The 19,576-nt window shown below is 44.2% G+C and overlaps 1 protein-coding gene and 1 non-coding gene across 2 annotated transcripts in view; both read left to right on the plus strand.

Annotated features, from left to right (window-relative positions):
* The window catches only part of UBAP2 (ubiquitin associated protein 2), a 129,236-nt gene that overhangs the window by 107,078 nt on the left and 2,582 nt on the right, over positions 1-19,576 (plus strand). The window contains exons 16-22 of the mRNA XM_054582913.1: positions 8,495-8,534; positions 10,654-10,837; positions 11,982-12,051; positions 15,775-15,958; positions 16,775-16,866; positions 17,175-17,222; positions 19,397-19,475. Coding sequence (XP_054438888.1) covers positions 8,495-8,534; positions 10,654-10,837; positions 11,982-12,051; positions 15,775-15,958; positions 16,775-16,866; positions 17,175-17,222; positions 19,397-19,475 — 697 coding nt within the window. The remainder of the gene's footprint in view (positions 1-8,494; positions 8,535-10,653; positions 10,838-11,981; positions 12,052-15,774; positions 15,959-16,774; positions 16,867-17,174; positions 17,223-19,396; positions 19,476-19,576) is intronic.
* Positions 9,903-9,983, plus strand: LOC129078538 (small nucleolar RNA SNORD121A). The gene has a single exon (XR_008529986.1). It is a non-coding gene; the product is annotated as a small nucleolar RNA SNORD121A (small nucleolar RNA).

Below are 19,576 nucleotides of genomic sequence, written 5' to 3' on the forward strand. Positions count from 1 at the left end.
TGTGATTTCAATCTGCCTAATTGACACTAAAAAGTTAACTAAGAGCTGTGGCTTCGAGTGGGGGTCGTATATGATTGACTGTGAGCATTCTTGTGGGACAACATGGGCAGGCTGTTTCTTTTTTTTAAAACTCCTCTGTCATCCCCTTTGGACCTTTTCTGTTGAGCTTGTTTAGATTCTCCAGGGACTGTTTCTAATTTTTTCCCTGTAGGGCCTGTGCCTATCTGTCAGCGTCAGAAGAGCTTAGTGGGAAAAGAAGGCTGCCCTTGGAATATTTGTTTGTCTACATTGACTTTAGTAGTACTCCTGGCCATGTGTTACCTCTTTGATAAAGTTTAGAACCCCATTCACCGTACTGTGCAGAGGGCAGGAGGGAGGGGGAAAAGAGATGTGATTCTGTACAGTCTTTAAACAAATCCTCCCACAGTTAACCTTCCTGTTAACTTCCTGTCGCTCCCGCTTCCAAGTTATTTGATACGGAGAAATACTGAGTTGGCTGGTATGGTTATTTATTTTCTGGCTTCCCCTACTTCTGGCTTAGGATTTGGTTTTACCAAGTCAACTAAGTCAGTTACTTTTTCTTCACCTGTATTTGTCTTTCCTGATTTACATATTTTTTAAAAGCCATGTATTTTTGATCTGTCATCTTTAACATAAAGTTTATTCCTGTGCTTTCCAATATTGTAACCACTAGCCACATGTAGTTTATTTAAATTTAATAAACAAAAGTTCAGTACCTCAGACACACTGTCTATCTATATCTCTCTATCTATTTTAATCCTCAACTAAGGATATGTTTATTCGTTTTAGAGAGAGAGGAAGGGTGTGAGAGAGAGCGAGAGAAAAGGCAATGTGAGAAAGAAACATTGATTGGTTGCCTCCCATACCTGCCCTCCCAGGGATCAAACCCACAACCTTTTTTTGTTGTATGGGAAGATACTCCAATCACCCGAGCTACCCGGCCAGGGCTAACCATATTTTAAATACTCAATATCCAGGTACATGGTTAGTAGCTAGAATATAGGACTCTGCACATGTAGAATATTTCTTTTTTCTTTAAGTATATTTTATTGATTATGCTATTTCAGTTGTCCCACTTTTTTTTTTCCTTTATCTTCTTTGCCCTCACCCCTCCTCCCACTAGCACTCCCCCCGCCCCTCCTTAGTTCATATCCATGGGTCATACATACAAGTTCTTAACCTTCCCCTTGTCTATTACGTGCCTACCAGTTATGCTTCTTATTCCCTGTACCTTTTCCCCCCATTCTCCCTGCTTCCTCTCCCACTAGTAACCTTCATTTAATCTCCATTTCTGTGATTCTGTTCCTATTCTAATTATTTGCTTCGTTTGTTTTTGTTTCAGTTTTACTTGTTCATAGTCGTGAGTTTGTTACCATTTTACTGTTAATAGTTTTGATCTTCTTTTCTAAGATAAGCCGCTTTTTCTTATAATAAGGACATTTCTTATAATAAGGACTTGGTGATGACAAAGCCTTTTAGCTTTACCTTGTCTGGGGAGCACCTTATCTGCCCTTCCATTCTAAATGATAGCTCTGCTTGATAGAGTAATCTAGGTTGTAGGTCCTTGCTTTTCATGACTTTGAATACTTCTTTCCAGCTGCTTCTTGCCTGTAAAGTTTCTTTTGAGAAAACAGCTGACAGTCTTCTGGGAACTCCTTTGTAGGTAATTCTCCTTTTCTCTTGCTGCTTTTAAGATTCTCTCCTTATCTTTAATCATGGCTAACTTACTTATGATGTGTCTTGGTGTGTTTCTACAGGGATCCAACTTATTTGGGACTCTCTGAGTTTCCTGGACTTACATGTCTATTTTCTTCGTCAGACTGGGGAAATTTTCTTCCATTATTTTTTCAAATAATATTTCAATTTCTTGCTTTTCCTCTTCTCCTTCTGGTATCCCTGTGATTCGGATATGGGAATGTCTAAAGTTGTTCCACAGGCTTCTAAGCCTCCTCATTTTTTTGAATTCTTGTTTTCTTCATTCTGTTCTGGTTGAATGTTTATTTCTTCCTTCTGTTCCAAATCATTGATTTGAGTCCCAGTTTCCTTCCTTTCCCTGTTGGTCCCCTGTATATTTTTCTTTATTTCACTTTGTATAGCCTTTACTTCTTCCTTTATTTTGCATCTGTACTCAATCATTTCTGTGAGCATCCTGATTACCAGTGTTTTGAACTCTGCCTGTGATAGGCTGCCTCTCTCCTCATTGTTCAGTTCTTTTTCTGGAGCTTTGATCTATTCTTTCATTTGGGCCGTATTTCTTTGTCTCGGCGCACCTGTTATGTTGTAAGGGGTGGAGCCTTAGGTATTCACCAGGGCAGGGCAACCCACTTCATTGCATTGTAGTGCTTTGTGTGGGGGAAGGGTCAGAGAAGGAACAATGCAGTTTGCTCAGCTCTCTCCCCGCTTTCAGTCATTTCCCTCACTTCCCACAAGCAGATTTTTGTCCTTTCAGGTGCTGATTCCCAGGTAGGTAGGCTTGTGTATGTCCTAGGATCTTGTGGTCCCCTCCAGTGGGCTCTGCTGTGAGACTGGGAGTTCCTCCTGCCATGGCAACCCACATAGGTTTTTGTGGGTTGCGGTGGCATGCTAAAGCCAGAGGTTTTGAGGCTTTAACATCCCCGCACTGGAACCCTGCATTACACAGTCTGTCTCGATTCCCTGTTGTTCTTCTTCACTTATCTGTATGCCAGTGTGGGACCGCCTGGTCCACAAACTGCTACCTCACTTGCCCTGTCCTCTAGCTGTCACCTTGCGCCTTGTGGTCTGTCCTCTCTGCCTGGGCTTCCCATCTCCACCCCTCCTGCCAGTCTGGATGAATGTTTCTTTAACTGCTTGGTTGTCATACTTCCATACAGTTTGATTTTTTGGCAGTTCTGGTTGTTTTTTATTTTTAAGTTGGTTTTTATCCTTCTTTTGGTTGTGCGAAGAAGCGAAGTTATCTACTTATGCTTCCATCTTGGCCAGAAGCCAGGATATTTCTATTATGGCAGAACATTCCCTTGGACAGTGCTGGTCCATACAGTTTCTAAACACATCAGATTACATACTATCAAAGCTTAAATCTTTACCTCTACGATATCTCAAATCCAGTCTTAACTTTGCCTCTTGTTTTATTTACACATACCACTGTTCACTCATTCCTTTCTTGGTTAGTTAAGTTAAAACCCCTGTAGCTTTCTGATTTTCCTCACCATTTAATACTTCTTTATTTTGACTACCACTGTTTTGCTGTCCAGCATTTACCCACCACAAATAATGTGACCCCTGTGTTCTATCAGTTTGTTGTTTGTGTTTTAAAAATAATTTTCAAGGTGAAATGAAATATTCCTCAGGTCTGATGGCTGCTGTTTCCTGTTCTCCTTTTCCATTCTTTTGGTCTGATGTAATTTTGAGAAGACTTCTTTGTATGTCAGGGTTTGTGCTATTGAGGATGCACATGCTCTACATTGTGTGTATATGTTTAGTGAGTAGTAATCTTAGTTGAGAGAGCAGCAAAAGAGTAGAGCCTTGATTGCTCTCTACCTGTTGTTACATACTGGTGAGGTGTGTTGTTTCTCTTTCCCTAACTTTAACCTTTTTAACTCACGGGGTTTTTTCTTAGCAGTTCTGTTTTATTGTTTACATTTCTTGTAAATGATTTCATTGTTTTAAAAATAAAATGCGTTGTAAATAACATTTCATGAACAGAAATTGTACGAGATTTGAGTTAATGTAAAGGTAAAAGCTCTAAGGTTTGTCTTTTCCTTCAGTAGTTTTGATATATTTGGGTTTTTTGTTTCTGTTTTTGTTTCATTTCATTGAGTTTGGAAAGATAATTTTGCTAGATATAATGTTCTTCGTTGAGAGATTTATTTATTTATTTACATTTTGCATCTACTTTCAGCACTTTATTTTTTTTTACACCATATACAACAATCTACTCAGAATGTATGAAAGACTTAGATATAAGACCTGAAAACACAAAACTCATATAAGAAAACATAAGAAAAAGGCTTTTGACATTGGTTTAGGTAATAATTTTTGGATATGCGCACAGGCAACAAATGTTCAAAACAGACAAGTAGAATTGCATCAAACTAAAACCTTTGCACAGCAAATGAAACAAACAAAAAGGCAATGTATAGAATGGGAGAAAATATTTGCAAACGATATGTGTAATAAAGGGTTAACATCCAAAATATATAAAGAACTCATATAACTCAATGATGACGACAACAACAATAAAAGAAAACCCAAACAATTTGGTTAAGAAAAAACAAGCAGAGGATCTGAATAGAAATTTTTGCAAAGAAAACATGCAGATGACCAACAGGTACATGAAAAGATACTCAGCATCACTAATTATCACAGAAACAAATGAAAAACACAATTCTACTATTATTAAAATTTTTCTTTTTATTTTTTAAATTTTTTATAAAATATTTTTTTCATTTTATTTTAAATTTATAAATCATGTTTATTCTATTACAATTGTCTAAATTTTTACTCCTTAAGCCTCCTCCACCCATCCCACCCCCACCCCCCGCTCCCACAGTCAGTTCCCACTCTGTTGTCCATGTCCATGGGTCATTCATACATGCTCTTTGTCTAGTCCCTTCCCCTTCTTTCCACCATTGTCCTCTTTCCCCATCCCCTCTGGTCACTTTCAGTCTGCTCCATGTTTCCATGCCTGTGGTTTATTTTGTTCATTAGTTTATTTTGTTGAATAGATTCCACTTGTAGGTGAGATCATATGGTAACTGTCTTTCATCAACTGGCTTATTTCACTTAGCTTAATATTCTCCAGTTCCATCCATGTTGTCACAAAATGTAGGAGTTCCATCTCTCTCTCTCTCTCTCAAATCAGATTGATTTTATTCTTTTTAAATGTCAAAGTTAATTATAAAATACAAAAAAATTTAAAACCATTATAAAGTCTCAGTAATTAAGCCAACATTACACCAGCACAGAAATAATCAAGTAGATAAATGAAATATAATGAGCATTCTAGAGACAAACGTATATATCTGTCTAACAATATAATACATGATTAAGTTGATATTTCAGATCGATGGGGAAAATAAGAGCTATTCAACAAATAAGGTGCCTGGACCACTATTACTTGAAATAAAACAAGTATAGAGCCCTATTTCACACATTATACAAGAAATATTCAGGTGAGTTAAAAATCAGTATGTAGAATCTAAAGAGTTTTAGAAGGAAATAGAACTAATATTTTTCATGACCTGAAGTAAAATATTCAAACCCAGAAGCTATAAGGTAAATACTGACAATATAACTATATTAAACATTTAAGACTATATAGTAATATACATATTAAAAAAGTTAAAGGACAAGGAATAGAATAGGAAAGTATTTGCAACATATCTTAACATGGTTAATAGGCTTTTTCTTTTTTGAGGGGAAAAAAGTTCTACAAACCTTTAATAAATAAATGGATAAAGAATACCAAAAAATCATTTAAAGCTTTTTAAAAGTAATAGAAATAGGCAAGAAATATACAAAAACAGGTTTAGTTTCAACAAACAGTAAAGGAATAATTAAAATAACATCATTGTCACAATCAGATTAATGAGTATGAAAAATACTGATAATATCAAGTATTGGCAACTTCGTAAGGAACTGGGTATTCATGGAAACTTTTTCTTCATCTTAAAGCAGTCCCTTTAGTGTATTTTGCAGTGCTGGTTTGGTGGATGTGTATTCTTTTAGCCACCTTTTGCCTGGGAAAGTCCTTATTTCACCTTCCATTTTAATTGAGAGGCTTGCTGGGTAGAGCAGTCTTGGTTGCAGACCTTTTCTTTTCATGACTTGGAATATTTCTTGCCATTTCCTTCTGGCTTGCAGAGTTTCTTTTGAGAAGTCAGCTGCTAGCTGTATCGGGGCTCCCTTATATGTTACTACCTCTTTCTGCCTTGCTGCCTTTAGAATTTTATGTTTGTCTTTGATATTTGCCATTTTAATGATGATGTGCCTTGGAGTGGGTTCATTGGGATCCTCTTGAATGGGATCCTCTGTGCTTCCTGGACTTGTGTGACTTTTTCTCTCCTTCAATTAGGAAAGTTTTCTATCATGACTTTTTCAAACAGGTTCTCTATCCCTTCCTCATCCTCTTCTCTTTCTGGTATCCCTATTATATGGATATTATTACATTTCAGGTTGTCCTGAATTTCCCTAAATGCTTCTTCATTCTTTTTGGGTGTTTTTTCTTTTTCTTGCTCTTTTTGGGAGCTTTTTTCTCCTTGTCCTCCAGCTCGCTGATTCGGTCCTCAGCTTCATCAAGCCTGCTTTTGATTCCTTCTACTGTTCTTCAATTCAGAAATTGTATTCTTCATTTCCTCCTGCCCCTTGTTGATAGTTTCTGTGCCCTTTTTCATGCTGATATAGTCTGCAGTAAGTTCCTCGTAGTTTCCCTATAGTTTTTGGTAATTCTCTCTGAGCTCCCTGAGCCCATTGAGCTTTCTTAGAACTGTTGTTTGGAACTCAATACCTGATAGTTTACTTGCCTCTGTTTCATTTAGTTGTCTTTGTGGGATTCCTCCTTTCCCTTCCAGTGGGACGTATTTCTTTGTCTTCCCATTATTTGTGAGACACTTTTGCTTCCTCTTCTTAAGTTGATCTGTCTTGATTTCCTGACTTTGTGATGTGAACTTCTGTCGTTTGAGACCACTGTTTTTACTTTCTGGATCTGCCTCTGATGATGTCAGATGTTGACCCTGTCTGACTTTAGGCAGTCTGTTCGAGACTTCCAGGAATCTACTGTTTGTGACTGTCTCCTTCAGCTGTTAATCTAGTCACTCTGCACTCAGAAGGCCACCTTAGACAGCTCAGGGTGGGGCAGAGTCCCTCCTGGGGCAGGGTTATTGGGTCCTCTCTTGCTGCAGCCATATGGGGGAGGAGTCTACACTGGGATTCTGCCAGCTACTCTCTCCGTTCTCTCCCCAGAGCCTCCGTCCCCAGTCTCTGCTCATGTGTCTCCAGACCTCTCTGTACCCACTTTAGCCAGGCATCTACTGTCTGTGGCTGCCACTCTGCACTCAGCAGGCAGCTTAGACAGCACAGGGTGGGGTGGAATCCCACCTGGGGATGGGGCTGTTGGGTCCTCTGTCATTGGTGCTGCTCAGGGGGAGTGGTCTCTGCCTGAGCAAGACGGCTGCTGCCACTGGGGGATGAGTCAGCACCGAGATCCCACCGGCTACTCTCTCAGTGTTCTCCCCAAAGCCTCCTTCCCCAGTCTCTCCTCAGGTGTCTCTAGCTCACTCTGCCCCCACCTTTGCTGAAGACCAGGGTAAGTGGCTGCAAATAAAAATTTATGCTTTGGCCCTTTAAACAGTTCTATGCGTTTCCAGCCGCCTGTCTCTGGCAGAGAGCAACCCTGCCACTTTTTGCAGCTGGCTGTTTTCTGTGTACTTTTTGGGCTTTGGTGCTGTGGGCTAGAGATCCCAGCTTGTGGTTTAGACCCCACTCTGTTCATGGGGATCCAGCTGGCTGTTTCAATATCCTTCTGGTGCTGCCGCCTATGGGCGCCCCATCTGCCTTCTGGAGTCTGTACCACATTCCTTACCAGTTAGATAACGCTAAAGCCGATTCTTCCATCTCTGAGGTTACAAGACTCCTCTCTTGCTATTGTTCAGTTGTTTGTTCCAGGTGGTTTCTCCACAATTTAGTTGTAATTCCAGGTTGGTCCTGGGAGGAGGTCAGTGTGACTTCCACTCACTCCTCTGCCATCTTGATTCTCCAGTAGTTTTGACATTTGTAAGGAAATTTCTGTTAGCCTCTTTCTCCCATTAGGGACTGGGTTTGAACCTTGTAGACTCCATTATCAGTCACTCTATGCCATGTCTCCTCAGCTCAATCTGTGGAAGCAAAAGTTTTCCATGTGAGTTGGTTCTAATGAAATGCCTTATGGTTGACTCAAGCCAGTTGTTTTCATATTCTGTTCCTTTTGGGACTACCACACTGTTCCAGCCCGCCCTTCCACCACCCAGTTCAGAAAAGCCATTTTTCAAAGTAACACTTCTTTTTCTCTGAGCTCTATTTGCTATTAATATAAAATATCATTCCTTGTTTGAAAACTCTCTTTGTTTTTTAATTGGGAAACTTTTTCTTTATTAAATGATTGATACTCAGGAGGCAGACTCTACATGAGAGAGAAAGGCTTCTTCCTCGTGATTTCAATATAATGAGAATTCCTGAGTTCTTTGTAATGCTTAATAATTTTTAGGACCGTTTTCTGCAATTTGGGTATTATGTTGTGTCCTTGTTAACTTCCCTAAATTCCCAATATGATTTTCAAAAATATCCGGTCTTTGAGATTTATTACGAATTTGTCATATTACCTCTCAGTTTAAAAAAGACAAAACAGGCCATCGTTCCTTGTTTATGTTTCATGTGTTTGTCCCTAAATCCCAACAGAAAGTCATCTAAGTTTTTTTATTTTTGTGGGTTTACTTATTTTATTTTCTCTTCCTTATAGAATGGACATGCTGGTGGTCGAAGTCAGCAGACAATAGACAGTAAGTTTATAAGCTAACTAATTTTGTCATGGCTAATGGAAACCAAGCAAAAAAAAAAAGTATCACTGAATTGATGGGGAACACAATAGATTAATGTCTAATTCTACAAAAATAGTACTTTTAAATTTTTTTGCGATAGCTACTTCTCATCCATTGTCAGCACTCTTTCTTTGGTAGGGTTTAGAAGTTCAGCTAGAGATTCCCATGTGACAAGGTTGTAGCTGGTGGTATTATTAGAAATGAAGTAATAGTCTCATATTATTCCTCCTTAGTCAGACTGCACCCAGAGTGTAGTAGTAATTTAAAAGATGGTTTGCTCAGAGGTGCAGGTTCTAAGATGGTTGGGCTCCTACTCCACTAATGCAAACAACTTTTAAAGCTAGTTCAGGAAAGACACGGTCATTGCCTGCAGGTTCTGACAGACTGTAGTTAGGAAAAGAGATGAAATGTTGCTCACTATAAACACTTGGAAGAAAAATGAGGCGATTCTCTACCCCCATCCCCTCCAGTTCCAGTACAGCTCAGCGATCACTGGATATAGTGCAGGTGAATCCTTGTTAGGTGTTTGGTTTTTTTGGTGGTGGTTCTTAGCTAGTCTGTGATTGCTTATGATGATTTTCATTGATCATTCAGTAAGGTAAGTGGGTATTGAGTACAGAAGGTAGAAAGACTCTTTTTATTTACGATTTTTTTGGGAGCACAGACATAGAATTTTTTAAGACCCGGACTGGGCCTCAGTTGGAGTTGAAATGATGCACATGGTTTGCCCAGAGTTCTGGTGCTGCTGGGCGGCCAGAGCTCTTTGGAGAAACACTGGTAGTTCTGCGAACCTTGGATGTAGGAGGAAGTTCTCATTTGAGAAGCAATGGTGGCAGACGTCTTTTGTCCAGACATGGGTTTGAGAATACATAGAAGTATACTAGATTAGTTGGAGATTTTAACATGAGATAATAAGATACAAAATGTCTAGAAAACATAGTATGCATTTTAGATAGGTTTTACCTCCTATACTCTCTTCTCTACCCATTGTCTCTTTCATTCATGCACATATACTTATTCTCAAGAAGCTTTTTGTGGACCTGTTGTCAGTGTGATCTAAGACTGTAACTTCTGGGTTCTGAGTTTTAGGTCAGGGTGGAGTCTTTTTCTGATTTGTATAAGAACAAGTATCATATTTGGAATAGAATGTTGGTAGTGAGCAAGCCTCAGGAAAGTAAAGGCTACTCTCTAAGATTTGACCAAATTCTCTGCTGAGACTGTTGTTTCCCGTGCTTGTTTGTGAATTGTCCTTCCTTTCAGAGACTAGTGTGTTTTCTACTGGTCTCTCAGGGAGTGCTGATGGGAGTAAAGTTTGCTTCTCCTTCCTAACTGGAAAAGACAATGATGCTTTATTTCCAAGCACATATCTGAGTTGTATGTGTGGATGCACTAAAACTGAGTCTTTTCTGCAGTTGGGATTGATTGCACTCATGGTCTTCTAAAAGCCAAATGTACTCTGAGGTTATTACCTTCAAGCGCAAGTGAAGGAAGTGCTCCCTGTGCCTTCGAAAGTACGGGTTGGACAGCAGCTGTGTGTTCTTTCTGCAGATTTTAGGCATGTGTAACTCCACAATGTATGTACCCTGGGCTATCATTCCCCACCCACCTGCCCTAACTTGGCTTAGGACTTTCACAAGGTCATCTTGATTTGACACTGAATTTGATAGAAGCAAAGACCTAGCTAGCCCTTGGGTGGACAGATTTTTCACTGCCCCCTGCTGTACTTTTTAAGGAAAGTTTTCCTGACTATACTTATGTATATCAAGCTCAGAGCCTCTTTCTGGGTGTGGCTTTAGGGTAGACCAGCTTCCTTTAGTTGGGAGACATATGTCCATATCATAGGACAGTTTATGATTATAAACATGTCATTTCCTACTCTGCTGAGTCCTGTGCATTTTACCACCATGTGTCCTTCTGATAATCATATCTGACAGAAGACTGTCTGGAGACATTCTTGGGCATTTTCTGTGAGGAATGTGACTTTGTATATGTCTCAGCTGAACCTGACAAGTCATAGACATTGAGCATATTTCAGATACTCATGGCTGGATCTGGAATTAAACAGATCTCTTTCTTTCAGCTGCTTCATCTGTTCCAGCTCCAAAGACAACAGACCCTCCCTCCGCCCTCCCATCTGTGGGCCCCCTGCCCAGCACCACCTCCTGCAGTACGCTTCTACCCTCCGCACCTCAGCACACTGCCACTTTGCCCTCCTTGTCACAGCCTGGTGACCTGTCCAGCAGCCCCCTCTCTCAGCTTAGCAGGTATGAGGAAAATATGGGCCCAGAATGAGAGGCCTACTGGGGTGAAGTCAAGGAATCCTTATAGAAGGCTCTTTCCATGAACTAAACCCACTTGTTGCCTCTAGCATGACATGCTGGCCTTTTGCAACAATGCTGCAGAGTTGGTTTGGGCTGGGTGGAGTCCCCAAAGCCCTGGAGGTGAAAACTGCATGCTTGCAATGCCTCTGCTGTCACAGGGCACTCGGCCCCCTGGGAATATGGGGTGGAGCCAAGGGGTTGCTGCTGCTCTTTTTTTGACCCTCAGGAGGGTTGCCACTAGCTGAGCCTTTTCTCCCAGCTCTGGGCTCCTGTCACTGATGCAGAGTGAGAATGCCATTGGATTTCTCAGCAGGTCTTAGGCTTGCACTTGTCATGGCTTCACAGATCAAGTTTTTACAACAGGATGTAGGAGAGTGGATTTCATTTGGTTCTCACCGTGTATCTCCCCCCGTCCAATATTTTATTTATTTTTAAAGAGAGGGAAATGGGGAGAAGGGGAGAGAGACATCAGTGTGAGAGATAGAAGCATCAATCTGTTGCCTCTCGCATGCCCCCAACTGGGACTGGCCCACAACCCAGGCATGTGCCCTGACTGGGAATGAAACCAGTGACCTTTCACTTTGCAGGATGATATTCAACCAGCTGAGCCACACCAGCCAGGGCATCACCTTGTGTCTTCTAAGCAGAGTTCCCCTTTCTCCTTTTAAACCAGGAGCAAAAGCATTTCAACTGAATTCTGGATTTAGTGGCATTTCAGGCTCTAGCACGTGGGGTTGAACATAGGAACTTCCCACACACAGATATAATGGGGTCTCGAAGGCTGACAGTGTTTTTAGTGCAGTCCTATTCTTTTTCCAGTATAAAGAACAGATGGTTATAGCTGACTAAAGTTGGCCCTGGAAGTTTCCCAGGACACGATGTTTCAGATCCTTGTGGCAGGTGATCTTTAGAGCATTCTAACCACCATATCACCTGGACTGGGTTTTCAGGTGATAGATGGGAAGCTGGACCTTCTCTTGAAGGGACAAGGCAAGGTTTTATGTAGCTCACCTAGGCACCGGGGGCTCCATTCCTGCGGAGTGACTTGGTTGGATGGACATACGTGACGCTCTGTTTTGTCTTCTAGTTCACTCTCCAGCCATCAGAGCAGCCTCTCCTCTGCGCACGCAGCGCTCTCCTCAAGCACGTCACACACAGTAAGTATCCTCTTGGCTCCCCCTCCACCACCCTGCTCAGCAAGCTTGGAGCTTAGTCACCTTCATGTGGGGCTTTAGTTGGTGGATTTTAAATATCTAAGATAATCTCAGACTGTTTGGCTGTGATGTCTTAATCTAAGTATGTGTTTGGAGCACCTTGGAAGACATTTTGCTTTCTACGTTCATGCCTCTGTGGAAGAATTGTTTCTCCAGGCCTGATACGTGATGGGCAGGGCTCTCAGGTGGGGAATTTACTTCCAAGAATTCACCGAGCTTCCTGTTCATTATAGGGGACCTTTCTGCCTAGCAGAGGTGATTTACTTTTTAGGAAACATTATTTTGATGTATTTGCATGCTTTTAGAAGAAAGTGGGCTCATTGCTCACTTCAGTTTGGGCTCCACTAAAAGTCAACTTTAATCAAGGTGATTTTTCCTGGCTAACCCTCTGTTACTTTATGAAGACCCGTGTAGAAAAAATGCTTGAAGGGAAAAGGGAGAGCTTATGTGAGAATATCCACCCTTTGCCATATGCACACACATAGCTCTCTGAGACTGACAGCGCTGGCTCTGACCCTAGTCAGTGTAGCTGCATTCCAGTTGGTTGGTGATCATGGCGATTTTCCCAGTTGTGGCATTAGGCATTCTGTTCACTAATAGCTCTGGCCATCTCAGGCCATTTCCCCCAACTCAACGGCAGAAGCGTTAGGAAGGGTTATAGTGGAGGGGCAAGAACGGAAGGGACAAGTGGATGTCCCTTGAATTCCTGATGTACCATAGAGTAAACCCTAGAGGATGATTATTGAAGTGTGGTTTCTCGATGTTTGAAGTTGGAACAGGATGGTTTCAGCTGTAGGAGTCTGTCTAGAATGTGGTGGGTTGAGGCATGAATGGTTGTGAAATAGTGAGGAGGCAGGGTAGTGGGAAGATACTTAACTAAATGCTAGGAGAGACTTGAGCATAAAGATTGGGGGGAGAAAAAGTGCCTGAAAAAAGAACAAAATGTCTCTCTCCAAGTTTGGAGTGGAAGGGTCCCCAAGCAGGGAAGGAAGCTTTGAGTACAGGTGAATTGAAGAGTCAGGAAATTGGGAAAATTTGTTCCTCTAAAGAGATCCACTCATTTGCTGCAGAATGAGGTAATGGAAAGGGTCACTTCTGTCCTTCCAATACTATCTTGTTAACATTGAGGCTGTCAGACTCTAGTTTTCCAGGTGAAATGTTAGAAATAACTTTTTGGCATAAAACACAGAGCAGCATCTTCATACCAGAGCACAAGGTGGATACCTCTGCACACCTGCCTGTGCGCCATGTGGGGTCAGTGGGAGCCGTGAGCTGCCTGTGCTCCCCAGGCACCTGGTGCGTTAGAGCGCAGCGCTCTCATTTGCGTGGACCAGCAGAAGCAGCACTCGGTGTCTTGGCAAGAAACTCCAGATTGTACCATCCAAATGGCTGTGGCCAGAATTGCCTTATTCAGAGTGTCCAACATTTTGTTAATGTGACCAAATTGCCACATTGCTAACATAGTTGTGAGAGTCATTAGTGAAAAGTGTAAAAAGGTATATAATGAAAAGTGTTTCTGTCTCTCATCTCCTTTATTCTACTCCTTTTTCTTCTATATGCTTGATCCTCTACAGTTCTTTTTAACCTGTAAAAGTCATTTTTCTTTGCCCTTTTTCTATAACAGAAATGGGATATTTCATACATAGTGCCCTTTAACATTTTCCACTTAACAAGTGTATCTCTGAGATGTTTCTATGTGGAAACTAGAGTTCTTTATGTTCCCTTTCCATAGCTCTCCTGCCTTACAGCACTTAGTCTTCCACTGATAGAACTTCAGGACCATTTTCAGTCTTGATACTACAATATTCATTTGATAACCTACATACGGTGTTTCATTATGCAGCAATATCTAGAGGGCAAATCCTAGTGTGGAATTGCTAGGAATTTGTTATTTTATACAAATTGCCAAATTGCTCTGTGTAGTGATTTGTAACCTGTTTACCTCCCCACTGGCAGTGAATGAAATGTCCTGCTTCTCTGTTGCCTCCTGAAATGGTGTTATTGGATATTTTTATTTTTCCATTGTGTTAATAGGAAAGTGACCTGACAGTTTAATTTTTAATTGAATGAGGTTGACCATCTTTTTTACATATATGAAAGCCATTATTTTTCCTTTTTGTGAGCTATTTATATTGTTCATTTTTTTGTCAGGTCCTTGGTGTCTGTTTCTAGGCACTCTACATTCGGGAGACTAGTAAGTAGCCCTTTGTGATAGGAGGTACAGATATCTTCCCTATGTTTGTCATTTTATAAATATTTTTGATTTTTATTTAGTCAGATATATTAGTCCCTCTTTCATAATCTATTATTCATAGTCTTCCCCACTTGAGGGTTATGAAGGAAACCTTGTTTTCTCCTGCCATTCATGTCCTTGTGGAAGGTTCGGTGCAGCTTTGCTTTTCTGGGCCCATCCTCAGGAGTGCACTGCACAGCCCCACTGGATGCACTGAGTGAGTCCTTTAAATGAGATGGAGGCCTGTTACTGCAGCAGCTTGTTTCCCTAACAGGTCTGGGAAGTAAGGGGCAGAGACGAAAGCCCTGTGAGGGTCAGCTCGATGTAGGAGAGCTTGCTGGATACCTCTTGAGTTCTTTCAGCAAACCAGGAACTGGTTCTATAGAAAGCTGCTCTTGGTGGTAAGCCTGGACCCATGCAGAGGAGCATGGAGCACGCTGGCCCGGCAGACTCTATCTAGCCTAAAGGAGCAGGAGGCCTGGGGAGTCCCAGGAGGCCATGATTTTACTTATCTTTACCTTACAGAACCAATTCTGGATGTTAGGGCCCTTAGGCTACCGGGGTGGGCAGCCTGTGGGGATGAGACCTACGGAGCCATCTGTGCGATGAGAAGCAGAACACAGAAGGTGGTTGTCCTGTTTTCCTCAGGCTTCCAGTTCTTTGGCTTCTCCTTCAGGAGTTTCTGGGATTCTTTGTTCTGCATACATTCTGGTTTGGAGCCTTTCCCTCCCTCTCTGGGCCTTGCTTTGCCCAGCCAGGTGTATCTCTTCCACATTATTACCAGCTGAAGCTGAGCAGTGAGGCAGGATTCCTGGAACTCGGGCTCTTCAGAGCTTTCTTCTGGTTTCACCCTTCCTTTCTAGGTGGATCATATTGAGTAGGCATTGGGGCAGGCCATGCCCTTCTAGGTAGGCCCTGGTGGCCTGCAAAGTGTCACCAGGTTCTGGAGCAAAGGCCTCTCTCAGCCACCTGTGACTTCCAGATCAGAGTAGCCTAATGGAAGGACATCCCCAGAAGGCTCTGACTTGGGCTGGGCTGCCTGTGGCCTCTGTTTCATCTCTCCTGAGACTACTTGCTTTCTGAGAGGTGGGTTCTCGCCTCATACTCAGATGGTCTGTGTTCATTTAAGGCTAATTTGGGGTTTCAGTGCCCTGTGGCATATACCAGAGCATGAGCAACTGTAAGCATTTTTAGTACGATTCTGGTCATAAAGCTCAGTTTTAATAGTCTTGATACTTAAAAGTTGTGTTCTGATGGCCTAACCTAGCTGCAGTGTGAGGGGCTATGGGGGCTCATGTGTGGTCATACGAGCAATGAGCACAGAGCTTTTCAGGTCAGAATCTCAACACTGCAGGCCCAAATGCCAGGCCAGGTTCTCTAGCCTCTCCTGCTTTCCCCCAGATCCATGTGTCCCGGCCTTTTTATCTTGCCAGCATGCCAGTGTGGAGAGCACTCCTTCCCTCCAGTCCTCAGCCACCTTCTCAACAGCAGCCACCTCCGCCTCGAGTGCCACGTCCTCAGGGCTCAGCAGCATGAACACGGGGAATAGTCTCTGTCTGGGCGGGACCACCGTGAGTGTCCCCAGCAGTACAAGAGCCACGCCCTTGGTGACCTCAGGTGTGTGCCCCAGAGAGCTTTCCCACCACCCTCCAGCCCCTCAAAGACACACACTTAGCTTCCCAGGGAGGAGGCCGAGGTTGGCAGGGTATGGTGGGCCTCAGAGGATACCATGCGCCTCAGAGGATCATAGTCCCCCTACGGCCCTGCCATGGTCACTTGTCCTCTTTGTTCCACTGACGTCTTGAGGCCCACGTCTTCCACCGCTGATGTGGGTGCGGATGGGTGAAATTGGTCTTTCTGGATGGGCTCCCCTGGGCAGGATTCCTGGCAGTCTTTGTGCTTCCTAGCTCCCTAGTCTTTTCTGTTCTCTCTCATCCCTGGAGCTGCAAAGACGGGGTGTCTCAGGGGAGCCAGGGAGCAGCTATCATTGGCTTCTGGTCATTTTATGTAACTGATAGCCTGTCAGCCACACCTGGGCAGTCTGTGTGGGCCAAGCTAACTGCAGTTTGGTAGAAACTTCTAAAACCCACCTTTGACATGCCTTGTCCCTCTCCTGTCAGTGCCCATCATTCCTTCTGTTCTGAGGAGTATTGTTCTTTATGTTCAGGTTTGTCCAGTGTGGTGTGACCTTCAGGGGTGGTGGGGTGGGGCGGTATTTCTGTCCCAGCGTGGACACAGCCTGAAGGCAGGACATGTGCTTTCTGTCTCTCCACTTCCTAGCACAGCCCTCTGTATTTCTCAGCCGCTGCCTTTCCTTGGCTGTGGGCTCAGTGAGGCAGGACTATGACAGTGAGCTCAACACCTCCAGCCCCATAGTAGCTGAGGAATATTACTCTTTATGGTAGCCACTTCACTTTTTTTGACTTTTATCAGGCAAAGCGCCCCCGAACCTGCCCCAGGGGGTGCCTCCCCTGCTGCACAACCAGTACCTCGTGGGCCCTGGAGGGCTGCTTCCTGCCTACCCGGTGAGTGCCAGGTGGAGCTCCTGGCCAGCCCCGCCCCCGCCCTCAGGGGCTGGGACCCGGCAGAACCCGATGAAGGAGGCTATGAGTCTCTGCAACCCCTCCCTGAGCCCTTCCATCTCTGTCAGTTGGACCCCTAGTGTTTCTTCTCCATGTAGACTCCATCAAGGCAGGGTGTCTTCTCAAAGCAGCTCATCCAGGTCCCCTTCCTGAGTATCCTATCCTCCTATCTTGTGTAGGCCCCCATACTGGCCTGGGCTTCCCAGGGGTGTAATGTGTGGTCCCTAACACCCTTTTTGGTCCTCACACAGATCTATGGCTATGATGAGCTCCAGATGCTGCAGTCACGGCTGCCAGTGGTGAGTGGGGTATCGCAATGGGGGTGGGGAGGATTGAAGCTCTTTTACAGGTCCTTCCTCCCTTTGCTTTGATTGTCACCTTGCCTAACCCTTAGGACACTCAGCCTAAGGCTGAGGAGGCTGCTCCCTTCTGTTTGCTGTGCATGGTGCAACTATAGGTTGGGCATATGGGTGTCCTGTGCTCATCCCCGGAGAACATGAAGACTGCTGGGACCTGAGGCCCCAACAGGGAGCACCTGTACTAAATGTGGGTCATTCTCTTCTCTCACCTCCTTCCCCTCTAAAAAAAAAGGGAGACGATCCATATGACACAAGACTGGCATTGTTTGCCTGCCCCTAGGGTTTCTATAGTCTTCTTTAGAGTGACATTCAGTGTCTTTGGTTTCTGAAGTGGGCATTGGGAAGGCTTGTGATGGCACCTGCTCTTCTGTCCCCAGCTGAGTGAGTGGCTAGAGCTGACAGACTGTAAGGGCTCTTCTGGGTCTGGCCTGCCATCACTGTTTGCAAGAATGCTAGCTCCAGGATCTCCCTGTTTGCTGCAGCCTCATTCTGAAGCCAGGGCTGCCTCTTTACTCTGACCCTTGCTTCAAGGATGAGGCACTGGGCCTTCCCTGGGATGGCCAGGTGAACAGGACTGCAGTGGAGGAGGGCTGTGGAAGAGAGGCATGCTCCCTGCTCTGATAGCCTGCAGGCTCCTGCATCGCCACTCCTCTCGTGCTCTGGTTTCCCAGACACCTGATAATTTTTAGCAGCCCAGGGCCTCTGTCACATTGTTGGGAAGTAAAAAGCTGTTTGGATACTGGTGTCTCCTCTGCTGGATGTGGTCTCTATTTCCCAGGGAAGCTGTTTTCTCCCCAGTGAGGTGTCCTTCCTCAGACCTCTCCCCGTCGGTGATGCTCTCCATTCCCCTCCGCCCCCCTTCCCAACCTGGCCACAGAGAGCTCAGGGTGCTGCAGGTATTACCTTCCGTTCCTGTTCCCAGTGGCTGAAGCTCTTGTCTCACAGGAGAACCCCTCTCCGTCTGCTGAAGTATTCCTAGGGGAAGAGGCTGGTAGCTGGGCCACTTTTCCCTGATGTGCAAACCAGCAGCCCATTACAAATTGCTGCCCAAGGGCCTGCTGGGCTCTCAGCTGTTGCCCACATCCCCAGTGAAAGTATGTTGAAAGCATGATAGCAGATTTCTAGGGTCTCTGGGGATGCCTGAGCCTTAGGGCTCCGTGGGGAAGCTGGGACGTGGCCCTGGTCTCCCTGCTCACAGTCATCTGGCCCAGGAGCCCCAGGGCATTAGGGATGGGATATAAAAGGTGGCCCCGAGTGCGCCTGCATGTGGGTCCTAGTCAGACCCCTAAGAAGTGGCTCATTGGAATCCCAGCCCTAGGAGTCATCTGCCTTGTATTCCCTTTATGTTTTGTGCCTTAGAAGAAATCATCTCTGAGTCTACCTTTTGAGATGCAGTGCTTTCATTTTCCCCTTGGTCATACCTTAGCCACTGGCACTTTTTTATTCCCACCTTTGGGTTTTCTTTTCTTCTATGAAAGAACTACCCCTCCCCGGCTCTCTCTAGGCCTGTCCCAAGTTGTGTTCCTGCTAGCTCTGTGTTTTCCTAGCACTGCCTTCTCCTCAGGTCCTGGGCTGAGGATGCTGTAAGTTTTCTGAAAGCTGAAGCTGAAGGAGGGATTAGGTGCCATTCTTACAAGCTCAGCACCTTAATGTGGAATCCTGCTTGTACTTGTGTCTACCTGGCATTGCTGCCCTCACCTGTTAAACCTTTTAGGCATCTCTTCTGCTGACTCCTTTCTGGTTTCTACTGTCAACTTTCATAGCGGCTTTTTAGAAATCTCTCACGTAGGAAATGCCAGTGGAGTTGGTTCTGCCGGTGGCATTCACCAGCATCCATCTGCAGCGTAAAATGGATATGTCAGATTGGGCCTCCCATGGCTCTGCCTGTGGAAGGCTGACAATTGGTGAGGGTGTCTGCATGCTATGTGCTACATAGTTGCCATGCTGTACAACTCCAATGAGCACCGTTTATGAATGCGCACGTGGCGTCCCTGCAGTCTAGCATTTCCCGGGAGTGTGGCATCACATGGAGTGCCTATGCTGTCTGCTGGGCCTGCTCTCCAGGAAGTGGGGCAAGGCTGTTCTGCTTATGCAGCCTCCCTGGTCTCTCCTAGGACTACTACGGAATTCCCTTTGCTACGCCCACAGCCCTTGCCAGCAGAGATGGGAGCCTCACTAATAACCCATATTCAGGTTCGTCTTAGTTCAAGAGACGGGGGTGGAATGGGGGTGTGCATGACTGGCCTGTAGCTAATCCCAGGCATCTGGAAACAGAATGGCTAAGAGACGCCTGC

The sequence above is a fragment of the Pteronotus mesoamericanus genome, unplaced genomic scaffold, assembly GCF_021234165.1.
Source record: "Pteronotus mesoamericanus isolate MK-2021 breed Mesoamerican mustached bat unplaced genomic scaffold, CSHL_Meso_final contig_73, whole genome shotgun sequence".
Taxonomy (NCBI): Eukaryota; Metazoa; Chordata; class Mammalia; order Chiroptera; family Mormoopidae; genus Pteronotus; species Pteronotus mesoamericanus.